Genomic DNA, 18,686 nt, shown 5'->3' on the forward strand with positions numbered 1-18,686 from the left:
GCTCCAACCTGCGCGTGCTTCTTCATGTGCTTCTTACCATAGAGTTTCATACAGCGCTCCTCCTCTCCTGTTCTGCGGAGTAGTCGTCGCGTGCTTGTGAGTGCTGCATATGCCGGTGCCACCCGGTGTGTCCGACGAGTGCTTGCACCGAATTTTGCTGCGTCCACTAAATACGCCTTTTCTGTTACGGTAAGTGAATTGATCAGCTGGACAGCTCGTGGAATTCGGGCAAGTGGAAAGCACTGTTTCCTCTCTTCAGCTGAACGTCGGTGATCGCGCGGGTTCAGCATGGCAGCTCAAAACATCGGACAACTGGCTGAACACCTAGCACATTCAGCGTCAATCACAGACTCCAGGGAAGTCAGCTTCAGGGATAAAGGGCTAAAACTGGACAATGAGAGTGATGGTAAGGTATTTTTCTGCTTCCACTCAAAAAAACCCATGGTGCGTGATTTCGTTTGATCGACGATTCTTTTGCTTAGGGTTGACTTGGTTTCTTCTCTTTTTATTATGACATATTGTTTTCGTGACAATGCTGAAAACCGCTCCTACATATTGATGTGATCAGTGGGCGTGTGCAGCAACATGTGGTTCCCGAAAGGGATGCATGAGCTCCAACGTCTCAAGTATTGCACTGATTTCAATCGCAGCATGAGCATGTCCTCAACTCCACGTCTACGCTGGTTGCTCAAGTTATACCCGATTATTTTTCCCTACTCTTTCAGCTAGCAAGGTTGTACAGGCAATAGCTCGCTGCCCACAGTTGGAGACGCTCTGTCTGGAAGGCAATACATTGGGTCAGGATGCCGCGAAGGCAATCGGAAAAGCGCTGGAAGGACGGCCATCACTAAAGGTAATATATTCTTTCATGAAAACAGGCCAGGTAGAATGAAAAGCAGCCTTCCACCGGTTTCTTTAATTTTTGCCTACTGAAGTGCCCATCACTCAGTAGGTTAATGCTGCACGCACACACACTAGAAAACACAAGTTTGAGGTAGTAATGAAACACTGGCAGTTGTAGAAACATCTTTTTCTTATATAGCCATGTAAGTGCTAATACGCGCATTCCCGGGCACGCTACCTCTACACACATCCAAATTTTTGGAACATTAAATGGGGGTTTGGGATAAAAGGTATGGTGTGTGGACCGTTATCCCACTCCCCATTAGACTGAGGGGTATTATGGGGGCAAGTTGTTGATCCCGTTTACAAAAGGCAGCGATATTTCATCCAGCTGCTCACTAATGCAAATTGATTGTTTGGATAAGCGTTTGTTGAGAAAGGGGAGGGAGGAGATCTGATGAGAGCAGCCAACATGTATATGAGAAATGGGCGTCCAAGAATTGGTGCCTAGTTCTGAATCATTGACGAAAGGCAAAGCCCCAGGACATAACGGTCTTGGTGCAGAATTGTACGAGATGTTCTGTTATTCGGTGGCTGCATTTGGCGGTATTTGGTGGCTGCACCAGCCCATATATCTTGCACCTATACCTTATGACGGTCATGCTGTAATCGTCCTGAAAAGTGATGATCTACACGCCGCAGTGGCTCAGCGGGCTAAGGCATTGTGGCTGCTGAGCCCAAAGACGTTGGTTCGATCCCGGCCGCGGTGGCTGCCATTCAGATGGAGGTGAAAAGCAAAAACTCCCGTGTGCTGAGATTTTGGCGCACGTTAAAAATTTCCAGGTGGTCAAAATTAATCCGGAGCCCTCCACTACGGCACGCCTCCTGGCCTAAGTGTAGCTTCAGGGCAGTAAACACCATAATCTGAATCTGAAAGGTAATGATATTTACAAGCTGTACTGAGTAGGGTGTCGTCCATTGCGTTATGTGCTGTTCTTTAGAAACTATTTGCCAAGATTTTGGCCAACCATCTTCAAGCAGTCGTTCAGCTCCTACTTGGTGACTGTCTGACATGTGGCATCCATGGACGATCCACTAAAACCAATATTCATATTGAAACATCTATATGGAGTGTGTTATTGGTACTTCAGCCCAAGTTGCCGTAGTACAACTGGATTTGGCAAAAGTCTGTGATTGCGCAAGTTGCCAGTTCCTGTTTTGTGCTGTACAGCATGGCTGACTGATAGTACTGTTATGCCTATGAATTTGCTGGATGATAGTCAACAATCGTCCTTTGTTTCATCACTTCGTCGAGGATGTCCTTTGTTACCACTTTTGTTTTGCTTGTTCCTGAAGCTGCTGCGTAGGCTTAAACTACAAGACAGTAATGTGCATCAGTTTCTTGATGAGAAGACATGCAAAAAAAAAAGTGCCTTTCTTTTTTGTGACTGATGCAAGAAGTGGACACAATCCCGCCCATCAAGAGGGGAAGTGTTGTTCCACCCTCATGAGAAGCATAGTGGAGGGAGGTTGCAACCTGAGTCCTCATGAGGAGGAGTAATGGGAAAGTGGGGTGAGGATTGAGACCAAGTTTTTTGTCCCCATCAGCAGACTTTCACTAGTGTCGAGACAAAGGGCCACATTGCATGGAAAGACCTTGTGCAACATGTTATCACTGCTGCTTTCCCCACTTTGTCTAACCTGAGAATTACTAAAGCATTGCCAGCAGCTGCCCATTTAGGTCCACACCAGGTCAGAAGCCTTTGACATTGGCTCCTGTCCTGCATTGCCCAAAATCCATTCGTTGCTTCTAAACTTCTCATCCTGTGCCCTGCTGCCTTCTTTTGCTCGAGTGGTCCCCCTGATGTCCTCATCACCTCACCCTTTTCTGTTCTCCTCGACCATGTCTCCTGTTTGAATTTGTTTCCTGATTCACAAAGTTCGCTTTTCCTGCCCTTTCACATTACACTTACCACCCTTCATAAGGCTCATTGCTCTATCCTCAATGTTCTTTCCAGGTGCCTAGCAAATCAAAAGAGCACGAGAAAAACACCCTAATTCTATGTTGGTTATTTTAATGAATGAGGTGGCATGCACCCCATTTCATACTGCTTGTACGCTTAATATCTTTCTAATGGCTTAGATTGGCACGGGCAGCGAGTCCAAGGAGTTTATATTCGTCTATTATTAATCCTCTCATAGCCTTCTTATAATCGATCTTGTGTCAGCCTTGCCACAGACAAGAGGCCCTTTGTCCCCCTGCTAAAGTGGAGAAGTTGAGAGCTGTCCTTGCTCTGACTGGCTTTCGAATACTGCAGCTAACAGCACCTGCAGTAAGAGCGGCTGTGTGGGGGCCATGCTGGGGGGATGCAGAGGGCCATTACTGACTTGTTGTTTGAAATTTTCAGAGGGCATTGTGGAAGGACATGTTCACAGGCCGCCTCAAGAGTGAGATTCCCGATGCCATTGTACGTGAGTTCGGGCCTCGCCACAGGCATGTGTGGCTATGCTGCAGAAACTGTGCGCGTGCGAACACCGCTAGCTTTGAGACGAAAGAAACTCGCACATTTTCTCAAATCTTATTTTGACGGTCACTTATTGCCGTTTTGAAACATTCTTGACTGGCTTTGCAAACTTTGGGATGACATGTCGTTGAAGCTGTCTTCTTAGGAAAAAATGTACTCATATAAGTTGCTAGAGCTTGCCGAAATAGGTCTCCTCTTATTTATAAGGCTTTACTAAAGGACCACTGGCGGGAAATTTCCAAGCTGAGATAAATATGTGTATCTCCTGTGTATGCGGAGATATTCCCTGGAAGCTTAAATTTACCATTCTGTATAACGTATGCTGAGGCTCTAGACGTCTGCTGACTTGTCAGATGATGGATTACACAGATTCACTTTTTCTGTCTCTTTTAATTCAGTATTGCACCGTAACTACTCAGTATTACATTAAAATTTGCTTGTATCATGTCAATAACTTAGTCAGAAATATTTTTGGGTGGTTTTTATATGCTGCAAGAAGAAAAGAAAGTAAACTTAAAGATAGCCTGCATGCAAACATCATTCCATTTTCTTATCTAACTTGCTTATTTTTATTTTTACGTATTAATACTATACCAAAGCGGAGCGTGAACTGCTTGAATGAAAATTGGCCAAAATGTGGAAAAAATGGAGGGGGGATTGCATTGCTGAGAAAAGTTTGGGGGGTGTTCTGACACCGAAACATCCCCACTGGCCCGTATACTATTACTATGTTTTAGCACGTATAACCCACACCAAAAATGCGAAAATTGCAGTGGCAAAGTAGGGTTGCGGATAATACATGGGGTTCTTTCTTTAGTGCAGCTTCACGGAAATATGCGTTGTGCCGTGAATCTCCTACGCAGCAACACTGACTAAGCCTTCCATGGCAGCGATTGTGCAAAACATACAAGGGCAAGGAAGAAAAAGCAAGGACGAGCACACTCTAACAACTGAACTTTATTAGTGAATTGGGACTTTCGCCTTGCAGTCAGTATATTCTACTTGCTAAATATACACTTTTTCTGTCCACATAGTATGTGATGGGTTGCTTGAGCAGTAGCTTTGGTGCAGCCTTCCCTGTATCAAATGTGCACGCAATACCAAAGAATTTTTCTTTTCTTTCTTTTTTTTTTTCCGGGCGGGCTGAAAGTGGGGGTGCAGATTACATGCAAGTGCGGGTTATACACGCGAAAATATGGTACTTGCATTACTTTTAGAATTTATGCAGTCACATAGCTGCTTTGTCCTTTCTTCATGTGCAAAGTTTAGCACACCATGATAAAGTTGTTCAGCTGTTTGGGGACCGGTCATTTAAACGTATGAGTGACCGTAGCTTCCTTGTGTGGTTGTGTTCACTCTATGTACTTGAGAACACATTTTTTGATTGCAGAGGTACCTCAGTGGTGGCATGATGCTGTCCAACGCCTCACTGACCGAACTCGACCTGAGTGACAATGCGTTCGGACCGATTGGTGCCGGAGCCTTGGTTCCTCTGCTCAGCTCTTCTTGCTGTTACCAGCTGGAGGTTTGTGCTCTGCAACCAGTCTTCTTCGCTTCTTTCTCTTCTTTGCTTTGCTGTGTTTAACGACCACTTAAAAGCTTTTTTTTTTTTTTTTTTTTTTTTGCGACAGTATGCCCGTTGGCATAAATACTACGCTACAAGTATAGGTTAACTCCCGTTTCGCGAACAAACGCAAGGAGGGAGCGGTGGTGGGGTCCCCATATCCACCGATGGAGGTCAGGTGGTCTGCCAGGGTGGAGGCCTGTGCCTCGAAGGTGTCGTGTTCTGGCCGCTTGCAATGAAGGGCACGTCCACAGCAAATGTTCTGTGTCGGCATCTTCGGCAGGAGCCGTGCAAAAGGGGCAGCACTGGTCGAACGGGGCATGGTAGCGTGGTGGCCACTCCCGGGTAACAGCGAGAGAGAGGGCTACACCAACACGAAGTCTTCGCAGCAAGACCTCCTCCCAGCGAGCGAGTCGGCTAGGGAGGTCCGTTCCACACGGTGGAATTAGAGCTCGTGTGGCGCGACGAAGATCTTCTTTCCTTTGTAAAAACTGTCCTGGGGTATCTAATGTCAGTAAAGGCAATGGTCGTGGAACAAATGCAGTGTGGCAGGCACCATCCGCCGCAATGTGAGCGGGAAGCGTATTTCGCCGGACCCACGAGAGCCGCAGAGGGCAGGGGTACGTATCCAGTATGTCATGAATGTCCCGCGAGATAGCCGAGTTGTTATTCACTCGACGTAAATCACATATGGGCATCGTGGAGTCTGTATAAATTTGTAAAGTAGTACCTCCAGGGGCTTGATGAAGAGCAGGAGTTAGTGCTTGCAAGCCGTCCCGGATGGCCGTAAGCTCAGCCAGCATAGACGGCAGGGTGCGGTGTGTTTCGTAGAAGCACGTTTGACAGGCCTCTGGGTGGGAAGGACATTGTAGTGTTGTCGTCACCGCGTAGTCCTTGGCCCCAGCGTCCACAAATGCCTGCACCACCTGGGATTGAGACTCAGCCGCCAGTTCTTGCGCGACCGCGAAAAGCGTATCAGTATGTCCGTTGCATCGATTATGAAGTCGCGTTAGTGGCCTGTTGTCGGTCACCTGGTGGTATAGCCAAGGTGGCCTGGTAACGACGCAGGCTGGAGATGTGGGTAGTGAACGACCCATGTAATTTCCTAACGCTGCTGCCTCAGCAACAAAGGTGAGTTTATGCATGCGGGCGGACCGACGCTGATGGACAAACTCATCCAAGGTGTTAACTTGAGCTTCAGCCTGAAGAGCCGGGATCGGTGTTATCCTAGGGAGGCAGGTAATTGCACGCATTGCGGCTTGGTTAACTGCCTCAAGTCGAGCCCACTCCGCCTGGTTCAGGTGTTGGAATTGTGCCCGGTAAACAAGCCGAGGCTGGAGTACAGACCGCACCAGTAGACGGGCCATTTTGGAACAAACAGGAGCCACCAGACTTCTGTGAGATGCGTCGGATGAGGTGGAGCATCTGTCCCGCTTTTTGGCGAGCTGAACGTATCCACATAGACGCTGACCCAGACGCATAAATTTCTAATCCAAGCACGCGAAGTGAGGTGGCAGTGCGTACTGGTCGCCCGCAGAGTTGCAATGCGATTGGAGACATCGCCAGTCGGCAACGGCCCCAAGCACTGGCCACAGGCAGAATAGCTGTCTTTTCTACGGAAAGTGTCAGTCCAGCATATTCGCACCATTTCTGCGTGTCAGGCAAGGCTTGTTGGAGGCACGCGGTTTGCCGAGTCAGGTCTGAGTGTAGTCCACACTGTGATGTCATCCGCATACATCAGAAAGTGCATGTCAGGCATAGAGCCGAGATGCCAGGCCAGTGGTAACATAATAACATTAAAAAGGAAGGGCGAGATTACCGATCCCTGAGGCACTCCGCGGACAGGCATAAAGTGACCGTAACTCGTCCCACCAATGCGAACCGAAAAGGATCTTTTGGTGAGGAAGTTCCGGAGGAAAGAGCAAACCTTGTCCGGGAGAAGAAGGCCTTGGAGAATTTCCAAGATGGCTCCGTGGCTAACGTTGTCGTATGCCTTTTTTATGTCCATGGCAAGCACTGTGCGCACTTTGTGTGATCGGCCGCCCAGTAACACCATTGATGAGAAGTGGTCAAGCCCATCCTCGGTACCCAGACGGGGCCTAAACCCAATCTGCGCCGGGTGATACCACCGGAAAGTGTCCATCCACCATTGAAGCCGGGTTGCCAGCATGCGCTCCAACAGTTTGCACAGGGTGCACGTCAAGGCTATTGGACGCAAATTAGGGAGCTGATCGGGTGGCTTACCAGGCTTCGGTATCGGGACGATATCAGCGAGGAGCCAAGATTCTGGTATGTCACCAGAGAGCCAGACCTCGTTAACGGAGTCAAGGAGCTTGCTGAGGGCTGGATCGTCGAGGTTCCTTAGTTGCCATAAGTACCTGCCTCAGTGTCTAAGACAATCGGGCACATGGGGCTGCAGGTTTAGTTCTCGGCCTGAGCAACTGTTTTTCTGGGGAGAAAAAGAACTAAAATAGAGCATTTTGAGGTTTCGGATTTCATTTTAAGGTTCCCTGGATGTTCTAAATCATTCTGTGGATAGCGCGAAGGAAGATCCAGACAAGACATAACCGGGATGTAAACACGTCCAGCTTATGCCTTGTCTTTTTGCACTGCCCCAAGAATGATTTACCAACACTCCCAAGCTTATACCTAGTACTTAAAGGAGCACTGACACCAATTTTCGGCGTTAATATTATTGCACAGTTCGCTTCCTTCACTCAACAGAATACCCTGGCTGAAATATTAGCGGCCTGCGACGCGAAGAACATAGTTCAATTGGATCGTATTTATCGCGCCGACGGAGCAGCGCGCGGAGCGGCACTCAGCAAATGGACATCAGCATGACATCACTCCAGGAGAGGAAAAAGAAGTGACGCGACAGCACTCGCCAAAAACTCGTGACATCACTTCACGCGCGCAGCCCCGCGAGCGGCGAGCGGGCGCAACACCCTCTCAAGCGGGTGCCGGTGATGTCCGCACAAAGCGGTGAGGTCAAACCGAGAGGCTGTCATATGCGCCGTTCGGGATGAAAGCGCGGGAATTTGAAACAAACGATTTTCAGGCCGTTCAATGTAATTAACTATCGCGCGCTGAAGTATTCGAAGTGCTGTTTCAGGTTCACCAGACCAATAAGCATCGATAAAAGCAATAAAAGTGCAACATAAAATTTTCGTGTCAGTGCTCCTTTAATTAATCTGCAGTCCTGCACTACGGCTCACCTCATATATAGCCCAGGTGTAGATGCGACCAGGACATTTTTAAGAGGGGAACTGCTTTCAGTGTGGCTGCAGGGCAATCTCATCATTGCTATCTGTTCAAAAAGTGTCCGTTTGGAGTCGTGTTGTGGTTTTTGTGCAAGGCCTGTAATGTGCAACTGTAAAACGAGCATTGTAAGTGGGCACTTTTTGTTGTTGCTGGGAGGTCTCAGAAACGTTGTGCAGCTACTTTTTTGGTCCGTTTCAAAAGTATGTTTTAGGCCATGCCGATGGCTTTGAGATGGTTGTACACTCTAGGTAGTGCCCGTTAGTGAAGCTTGTGATGTGTCAGCAAAATGCAAAGCATGGAATTGCGTCAAAAGTTTCACTAATACCACTGGATAGTGCACCTTCGCACAGGCTTTGACCATAATTGTGTGTGACACCTTGCCCGTCAACCTCCAAAACATGCACTTCTAGCCTACACAAGTAAAAAATGCTTTTTTTTTTTTTCCTTCATGGCTTTGTATTTGATTGGAAAAGCAGCTGTGTCATCAGTCATCAAAAACTGTGTACCACCATGCTCAGTTTGCCTTCACCCTGAGCAGTCCAGTATTCAAAATCGTTTAAATTTGAATGATACCTTGGGACCCCTTTTCATGGCGTTCCAGGCATTTCTGGAACAAGTAAAGCTATTTGGGGTTAGCTCAGATAATGCCCTTTCAAAATCAGTTTTGTTTTCATTTTTGCACGTTTGTGTCAACTGGGTGTGGAAAAGGACGCGCCACTGCTACCACAGAAGGATGCATGCCACTCATAATTACTCCACGTCAGCATTTGGTTTTTGTTATCAGGAGCGAATGGTGGATCAGAAGATGATTTTCAATTGTCAGGTTTGCACTCTGGCAGTAATAATCCCTAAAATCAGCTGAAAATAACAAGCAGTGCCTGTTTGCAAAGTCACTTTTGGCAGTTTTATTGCCTTTGCGCACGTTGTTCAAAGTTGTGTTGTAGTTCTACTTACTACAGGACTATTCACAAACAGTTTACAATAGTTTCGGTTTCATTTCCACATCGCAAAATTCATATTTGGCACTACTGCGCAGTCTACCTGCCATGGCGCCTTGAGCGTCTGCTTCTGATCCTCGAAAAAAGCATGCCGCTCCTGATTTCACCCCACCCTATCCCGATTTCTGTAATAAGAACATCCGATGCATGTCAAAAGATAACACCTAGTCGCCAGATATCAGTACCAATGAGGAGAGCGCTTCAAACCAGCCTTACACACTGCCAGCTGTTCGCCTTCCAGTGTCGTTTCCATATGAGGGTATCTCCGGAGGTCTTGTGTGGCTCCTTAGTTTATTCGGACGGTGCCCCAATAAAGTTTTGCACTGTTTCATTTCAAAAATGTTAGGTGGCGCCGCAATAGAGAAGGCTCATAGTGCTGATTTTTTTTTTATTGCGCAACAGCTACTCGGTCAAAGTTTGCAGGGCACAATTCTAGCGCATCACACCTCATCCCTGCAATCAAGGCTGCAATAGCGAGTCAGAAGATAATAAACCGCAAGTTTATGTTTTGAGAGATAACTGGCCGTGAACGTCAAGAAGCATCAACCACGTAGTTTTGTTTTCCACTCCATGCTTGTTTTTCCGCATTGCATGCTTGCTCCGAATACTGTGCTGGCCATAAATACAAAGCCAGTCATTGACAAGATGTTTTTACTTCACGCGGGGCCAAATTGGTGCCTCTGATAATGTTAAATCGCCAGATTTCTTCCAGAAAACCACCCGAAATTCCACATTTTGAAATGGAGGTTGGGCTTCACCGCATGTCACAGGCGCCACGTGTGCCAACATTTTTTTTTATATCTCACAAAGTGTTCCGCGCAGGGCAACATTTTTTCGAGGATGTGTTTTTGAAATGTTTCCCTACAAAATGTGTGTTCCAATTTTTTTTCTACTGTCGGTGGTTTGTTATACACAACTCCTTTTTTATAATTTTCTTCGACACCTTAACAAAAAATTTGATTTTGAATTTTTTTTTTGCAGCTGTGATGTATGAAAACATAACTGGTGTTTTTGGAAAGGCCGTTTAATCATCTGCATCTGTTAATCTGTTTAATCATCTGTTAATCATCTGCATTTTGTGTTCCTGTAATTAGTGCCTAACCAATTTTTTAGCAGAAAAAAAAAAGTTTTCTTAGACTCCGAAAATCGGTATGTTTTCCCGCGGTAACGAAAGAGTTAAAACAGGCGAGCTGGGAATCCCGGGCACATTTATTTTAATGCTGACAGTTGGCGCTGGGTTGTAACTGTGCCCCTGGTTTTGGCAGCAGTGTTGTGCATTAGGGCCGCTCTGCCTTTTTCAGATCCTGAGGCTCAATAACAATGGCCTGGGCACTGGTGGTGCAGAGCTGTTGGCCAAAGCGCTGACCACCTGCCTTGTGGAGAGCACCAAAGCAGGCAAGCCCCTGGCCCTCCGCACGTTCATTTGTGGCCGCAACCGTCTGGAAAACGTGGGCGCCACAGCCATGGGGGCCGTGTTTGGGGTGAGTGGATTAATCAACATTGGATGCGCTATTTTGGGAACTGGAACCATCACTCCTTGGCGTAAAGTGTACCATTCTGTTGATGGCAGCTTCTATCTGTCTGTCTGTGCTCTACCATTGCTTGCATTTATACAGTCATGTCTCGTTAATATGGACGCCTCCATTCCCGAGTAAAGTCGTCCATAATGTGAGTTGTCCATAATAACGAATCAAGGTCAAAAACAAGCATTAAGGAAAACATGCTGAAGGCATGTCACTTTTGAAGTGGCATATATACTTCCTTTTTCAGCTGAGTGGGAAGCTCGGTCCATTTACGCTTAACACCAGCCATTGCCTCTGCCAAACTCACCAGAGAAGCCCACAGCCTTGTCTTTTGTGCGCATCGAATATTGGCATGAACTATTATCGTCCACTTACCTTGTCCTGAGCCTCAGGATTTGCTGTCTCCAGTGTATGCTGCACAGGGCAATCTTGCTTGATAGGGCTTCACCCTGTCATCACTACCCTAGAGTATTGTTCGCTGATCATGAATGTTCCCGATCTAATTCGATGGTACTGAATGAAACAGCGTTCCAAGATAGTGCTGAAGAGCGTTTGGAGATAAATGCATGCTTCGGCTTCCTGTTACTTGCATCACCAGTCATTTTTTGCAATTTTTTATTTGTGATCTCGCGTCCCTAATGACGAGACAAAAATGCCTGTATTTAGCCGTTTCGTCCCCAAAATAGCCGTCCATAGCCCAGACTGCGTGTTTCCATAGTAACGAGGCAGACTTGCATGGCGAGAGACCGGTCGTCGAAATTTTCGTCCATATTGAGGGGTGTCCACATTAATGAGACATGACTATATCGGCATTGTGTCAGGGTGTTGCCTGTTTTGCAAAGCGCTGTTTCTATGTGGTATAAAAAAGTGTTTCGGTAAATGAAGGAGGCCTTGCCACTTCAAAAACAAACAAATTTTTAATTTCTGTGTCTTTTGCATGTGTTTCTTTTCTCTTTTTTCTTTTTTTTTGGGGGGGGGGGGGGGGGTGGAGGGGTGATTTGGAATGCTGTACATTTAAAACAGCCTGTGCATGTTTTTGATTTGGCCTTTTGCTTTTTCTGCAGAAAATGCACAGCTTGGAGGAGGTCGCCATGCCTCAGAATGGAATCTACCACGAAGGCATCGCTGCTGTGGCCAAGGGCCTCATGTCCAACAAAAACCTCCGCATCCTCAATCTCAATGACAACACCTTCACCCTGAAGGGGGCGACAAAAATGGCTCAGGTAGCGCTTTCTTTGTGTACTCTGCTGTTTGTGTATGGCTGTTGAGGTACTATTCCTAATGTGGTGCCCGTAGATTGCTGGTGATCCTTGACATGTTCTTCAACACTCTCTTGCCCATAGTTAAGAGAGCACTGTAAAGCTTTACAACAGGGTCCAAATCTTTCTTTTCTCTCTTGTTCACTCTTCACAGAATGGTAACCCATTTCATCAATACCAATGAGCTGTCTGGTTGCTTGCATGGCCTTGGCTGTCCCTAAAGGCAGTGTGGATTTTAAGATAGGAAAGAGAATAGGTTGTTGCCGCACTGTGCGCCACCAGCCCTCATACCACGCCTTTGGGCTGTGAAATTGTCTTCCTACCAAACATTCCTTTGGCTGTGGGTAGTCTGCATTTTGTTGGCATAGCTGGATTTCAAGAAAAAAAATTCAGAAAAACTGTCTCAAATTAACAGAGAAGTAGAAAAGCGGCAGTAACCTGAGAACGCTGGTGTTCACTACAGTTCGCATCGCACGTCTGAAGGCCATGGCAGAACAGGAAGTGGTAGGATGAGTGGCGTCACACTCCAAGGGTGCAGTTTTCAGCTGCATCCATTTATCGTCCTTTTTAAGTGGTGACATAGGTTGGGTGTGGGGCACTCTGATGCACACGCTGATATCCGTGCTCCTGGCATGCGTAGTATCACGTTTGTCGGTCAGTCTTGAGTCAATGAGGGCCCGCTCTAAGTGGAGGCTTTTAAGCAAAGCTTATTACTCCAGGTCAACCACAGCAAATGACTCGTTCCTCGTAGCGCGAGTCTGACCTTCACATTGTGCTGCTGAGTCCGAGGACGCGGGTTCTACTCTCAGTTGTGGTGGCGACTTTTCAGGTGGAGGCGAAAAGCCAAAAGGCCGGTGTGAATCGGCACATGTTAAAGGATCCATAAAGAGAAAATACAACTTCGTTTAGTTTGAAAGAACTAGGATTCAGTATCTCACTCAGCTCCGTTACAGCCACAAAAGATGTTTTTTAACAAAAAAAAAAAGCAAGAAGCATTTAAAAGCTTTCAAATTTTGTGCCACAGTGACGTCTTATGAGCAAGAATGACGTCATACGGGCCAACAATAAAACATTAGCATTCAAGTGATGCGGTCAAATGGAACTAGAGGCCCCATTACAGACGTCCAGTCATGTGTCGTCGCGACAGGTCAGTTAGGCGGCCGCCAATCGCACAAACAAGGTTCCGTGACGTCTTGCGGGAAATTGGCTAGGGAGTCGCGACTGCTTCACACGTTTTCTTTAATATCTCCGTTATTTGTTCGAAGATTGCGATGATATTGGTATCATTGTTATCGGGACTAAGCCGTCTTTTTAATAAACCCAACTTGTATTTTGTCTTCATGGCTCCTTTAAAGATCCCCAGGTGGTCAAAATTAATCCGGAGCCCTCCACTACGGTGTGCCTCATCACCTGTGTAACATTGGCGCATTAAACCTCATAATCATTCAATCGAGTCCTACCTTCAAGCTCAGCCAAGGTCAAGCCAGCGCCTCATTTTGTTGCGCAGTGAAAGCGTCTAATCGCTTGTTCATTCCAAGGGGAGTGGAATGGCTCAGGATTTTTTCCAAAAAGGTTACAACTCGGCATTCTGCCCCTGGTAATCATGAGAGATAATGGTAGATAGCAGGAATACGTAGGCAGTAGAATAGTAATAGTTGTGGTAGTATGTAGTAGACAGAACGGTAGAATTCCATTTATACATTTTTTACAGTACCGCAAAAAAGAAACGCAGTGGCTGGGGAACGTATAATACGAGCGTGCCATTACTGCTGCAAAAGCATGCTGTTAGATATTATAACAAGGACATAAGCCATGGTTCAAGCACAAAATAAATACACTTGGCATTTTCAAGGTTAAAAAACATCTGATGCGAGTTTGCCGCTTCTTCCGGGCCTGTGGAATGATGTTGCCATTCTGAATTTGTTGATCGCCTTGTGGCTGCCCTCATTGCCGAAGTGGCTTGCGTACCTGTGTGCAACGGCCAGTTCAATTGCGTATTGAGTTTAAAGTCGACAGTGCGCATTCCAAATTCTTTCACAATATGTATATTTTCCCTGGTTGGTTCCTTGTCGACCTCCCGCAGATTGTTAAGTTTGTCTTGAACTGAGAGGGCTTTCCGTTTTGTTTCTGCCATTCATGGCCGTGGCAACTGCAAACAGTCTGAAACATAGTAAACTCTCTAGATGGAAACATGTGCAACTATGTGTACTAGTACAGCCACGAGTGCCTGTTTCCGTGCAACTAAAGTAGCGACAACTGTGACAGTATCATGATGCTGACGGGTGTTGTGCTGCACCCTCTTGTTTCCGGGCTTTCGGCAGTGCACCAACAGCACTCGATGTGAACTTCGCAGTTCAGTCTTTTTTTTCCATGCACTTTTATCACTTTCACTATATTTTTGTATTATTATTCTTTGTAATTGCAATGTATAAAGCAGGAATGTTGTGGTATGACGATGTTGCAGTAAAAATGGAGACACCAACCAAAAGTGAATTGTAAACAATGCTTCTGTGGCGATGCCGAAACACGTCGTTTTTTTTTTTTTTTTTAAGTTTATAACAGTTTACTTTGGTCGGTGTTTCCATTTTTTACTGCAACATGTCTCCCGACCAGACTGGCTTCCGTCAAACCTTCGACTTCGTATGATGATGTATTAGGTAGGGTTGAGATGTGGGGTTGTCTGTACACATTTTAGTGGGAGCATGCTACCACGACGTAATAGCCAGGAAAACGTGATAGTGAGGAACATAGAAGTGAGGTTCTACTGTAGTAGTAGTACGTTGTAAGCAGTAGAACAAAATGATGGCACATCATTGTTCATTTGGGGGAATGAAACGTAATCCTGATAAGTGATGCCGATTTGTTGTCTAGCAAAATCGAGACTTCTCTCCAGAGGAAAGTCGCACCCATTTGTCGCCTGTTGTCAAACATTGTTGTCACCAGTTCCTCTGAAAAACAAATTAACTGTTTCACTACAGCGCCATAGGCTATCGGACACGGAGTTCTGATGATTTCAAACGTCCCGCGAAAGCTAAAATTGGCACCTGGGGCGGTATTCTCGTAACTGTCCCTTTCGAAAACGTCCCTTTTGCGTCCCTTTCAACGTGACATACTTCCGGTTAAGCAGTGGGCTTTTAGTCAAATAGCGTAACTGTTCTTGCAAACGCATTTTAAAGAACTGAAACCGTATCAGAGTATCTTTTATGTGTTTATTGTTCTGCGAGCGAACCGCGACAAAAAATCGTCTGCTCCAAATCGTCTGCTCCGAGTAGCCACAGCTCATAGTTCCGCCGTGTTTGCATGGCGTCACATCCGGGTGTTCGCTTTTAGCCAATCAGGGCTCGCTCAAAAGGGACACTTTTGAAAGGGACACAAAAGGGACAAAACACGGGAATACCGCCCCTGGTGGACAACTAACGCCATCTGGCGTATTTATTGACAACTGATTTTTCGATTTTATTATGTTTTGTCGATATTTCGCGTGCAGAGACCATGCCAAAAGTGACATTTGAACCTGCGGTAGTGGTGAGTTGTGTGAAAACGGCGTCCATCGGACACAGAGTTCCGATGATTTCAAACGTCTTGCGAAAGCTAAAAATGGCACCTGTCGGACAACTAACGCCATCTGGCGTATTTATTGACAACTGATTTTTCGATTTTATTATGTTTTGTTGATAATTCGCGTGCAGAGACCGCACCAAGAGTGAAATTTGAACCCGTGGTAGTGGCGAGTTGTGTGAAAACGGCGTCCCGCTGTATTTATAAACAAAACAGGCTTCCTATCTGACGACTGCGGCTTTACATTGACATGTAAGGTCTGAACAACGTACGTTAGGGATATTTTGCCAAATGCGCCGCGTCATATCGCGTTATTACCTTCATGATAGCCTGGCACTCGTGTCAGATTACCGCTACGGAGCGATGTGCGACACTTCTCAAGAGTGCTGGATTTTTTATTTCTAGTTTTTTACCACTAAAGTGAAAAGGATTTTGTGTCAGAACACAAAAAAGTTGCTTGGATACATGACTGACTTACACTCGAGTGGCTTCGGGGAGTGGCACAGCCATCAGTTCCGCTAGTTTGACGGGCCCACAAAAATACAAAACTTGGCGTACAGCGTTGATATATATATTGAATCATAGTCAAGAAATGTAGGAACAATTTGTATATCTTAGAATTCCTAGAATAATTTTTAGGCTCATTACAATCGCCTATATACGTTGCATGTATACGTTTTTGTGCGTTTTTTTCTGATTATTTGACTAATAAACTGTAAGTAATTGTACCTTTTACAAAACTGCTGGTATGTGTTTGTAAGAGCAATCCATAAGCTACAATTACATGCATAGCAATGCTAAATGTGTCCCCTAGCTCAAGAGAAAAAAATAGTTTTATGGAAGCACTCAAAATCGGCCGTTTTTCCGCCGTAACGAAAGAGTTAATCCTGAACTTTTTTGAAGCATAGTACATACACCTTCTTTTGTCGATGTTCAGGCACTGAAACACCTCGAGCACCTCGAAAGCATCAACTTTGGAGACTGCCTGATAAAGACTCCTGGAGCTATTGCCATAGCACAGGCTTTGAAAGAGGGCCACAATGAACTGAAGGCAAGTGTTTCTTCATTTTGCATAGACAAAGGAGGAGTGAATACAAGATTGCACAAGGATTGAGTGGGATTTTGAGAGCAGTTGTCACGAAGGTGACAGGAACAAGAATTAATTTGCTGTGTGCAATTTTTCATCACATCCCATCGCAGCGATAAAATTATGGTCAGTTTGGTGTGTTGTGTGTGTGAGTTGCCACAGCTACCTGTACCAATGCATTTAAACTTCGATACAGCCAAGCCCAGTTGTATCAATACTGGTGTTGGCAAGGCATTGCATACAATAATGAACACCCTTGGTAATGCCAGTTCTTCAACATGTTCTTGCAGTAAGGTAAAGTGATTGTCTGATGTTATTGGGTAGTTATAACTCTTGAATCTGACCAAGTTGAGCTGACGGCTGTAAGATACAAAAAAACACATGCCCTCTGCCTGCGCTGCACCTTAACCTTCCCAACCCTTAAAAGGGCACTATACAGGGTTCTAAAGGTTGTGATCTTACGTGAACATTGTAACAAATCTGATTAAAGGTGATTTTTCTTATCTTTGAATTCGTCCTAGTGGATAATAGCTCCTGTCCTATCATGTTTCATGTGTCTATGTCTTTTAGCGCCTAAGTCACGTTTAAAGTATTTACTAACACGCCTAGCAGCAAATTCTTCTTAAGTCCTAGGGGAAGTCTGCTGTGTTATTGTGTCAGCGTAAGCCGGCGTAAAGTGAATGTGCATTTTCATGTAACTGGTTTTCAGGAAGTGAATCTAGGCTACAACGAACTCACTCTCGAGGGGGGCTGTGCTGTTGTAGAAGCCGTGAAGGACAAGCCACTCCTGGAATTACTTGAGCTCGATGGTAGGTTGCTTCACTTGTGCCCCTACCATTTTACAAGGCTGCTTTTTGTTACTTTTCCTTTTCTTTTTTCTTTTTTTGTTTGCTGATGTTGACGTTTGCGGCACACCTGTGTGGCATTCTTAATTTTTTGTGTGTGGGTGTAAGAGCTCTCTGTGAAGTTAGAGACGATAGTTGCTTCGTAAAAACAGAGCTAAACGAACATGCTTTTTCCAAAAGAAATTTAAAAGGTAAGCTTTCTTTTTTCTTCCAAAACAGAAAATTTTCCCGGCATAAACACTGCCACCACGTACGTTCCTCAATATTACGTAAGCATGTACAAATATGTCCAACTTGCAAGGCTTTCAAAAAAACACAGTGCCCTGTTGACAGGCTGTGCTTTAATAACAACACTTAGCTGAATGGGTCCTCATTTCATTCTACAAGGAAACAGCTGTTTGGGTCAAAAAGGCATTCTGGGTCAGATTTCAGGCAAACTATGCCCTCGTTAAACCAAAAGAGGAACTGGGATTACAGAACTGAGTCACCATGTGAGCAAAGTGCTTTGCAACTCAAAGTAAAGGTGCTAAAAAGAGTGCACATGTTCTGTGCCACGCATTTGAGATGTTAGTGCAGACAAATCAAATGCGGGTGTTCCTGTACACGTGTGTGCGTTTTTTAACCCTGGTGTCAAGTCTCTGTGCGGAATGATGGAATGTGACAATAAAATTTTTTGTTTTGCTGATAGAAATGTGTGGGTAAATTAATTGCATTAGAGCAGCTTTCCTTGTCAAATTGGTCTAGCGCCAACCGATAACCAACCAGGTGATATCCCTTCGTTGTAAGAATGGCATGAGCAAACTTTCTGGTTAAAAAACATTTTGGAAAAGTTTGGTTTATTCTTTTTTAGATGCGACTGCATCTCATTCACTCGCCTTGTCCCTCCATACGGCGTCGTTGTCCGTCCACACACCTCCCCCATTCTCCTCGCCGCGTGAGCTGCGCTCTCCGCCGCTCACCCCCTCTCCTCTCCGATAGCGAACACTCTCTCGCGAGGGGCATTGGATTGGATTCGATTCGATTGGCTTGGATTGGATTAAAGTGGATTGTGTTGGATTGTGTTGGATTGTGTTGCGTCATAGCCGCGCCACGTTGCGTCATAGCCGCGGCAGGGGGTTCACGGCATGTTTCACGCGATGGGAGAATCAACCTAACGGAAACAACAACGGAACCCCCTATGCATCGCATCTACACAGGGGTTCCCGCGAGGGGAGGTGGGA

At 45.7% G+C, this 18,686-nt stretch overlaps 1 protein-coding gene across 1 annotated transcript in view; it reads left to right on the top strand.

Annotated features, from left to right (window-relative positions):
* Positions 1–28: 28 nt before the first annotated feature.
* LOC144174864 (ran GTPase-activating protein 1-like) overlaps positions 29–18,686 on the top strand; it is a 33,842-nt gene continuing 15,184 nt past the window's right edge. The window contains exons 1-9 of the mRNA XM_077703812.1: positions 29–189; positions 260–406; positions 726–853; positions 3,252–3,311; positions 4,759–4,893; positions 10,496–10,675; positions 11,782–11,940; positions 16,472–16,589; positions 17,335–17,430. Coding sequence (XP_077559938.1) covers positions 289–406; positions 726–853; positions 3,252–3,311; positions 4,759–4,893; positions 10,496–10,675; positions 11,782–11,940; positions 16,472–16,589; positions 17,335–17,430 — 994 coding nt within the window. The 5' untranslated portion in view covers positions 29–189; positions 260–288. The remainder of the gene's footprint in view (positions 190–259; positions 407–725; positions 854–3,251; positions 3,312–4,758; positions 4,894–10,495; positions 10,676–11,781; positions 11,941–16,471; positions 16,590–17,334; positions 17,431–18,686) is intronic.

Source organism: Haemaphysalis longicornis, unplaced genomic scaffold, assembly GCF_048455015.1.
Source record: "Haemaphysalis longicornis isolate Haplotype H1 unplaced genomic scaffold, Haemaphysalis longicornis Haplotype H1 scaffold_3, whole genome shotgun sequence".
Classification (NCBI taxonomy): domain Eukaryota; kingdom Metazoa; phylum Arthropoda; class Arachnida; order Ixodida; family Ixodidae; genus Haemaphysalis; species Haemaphysalis longicornis.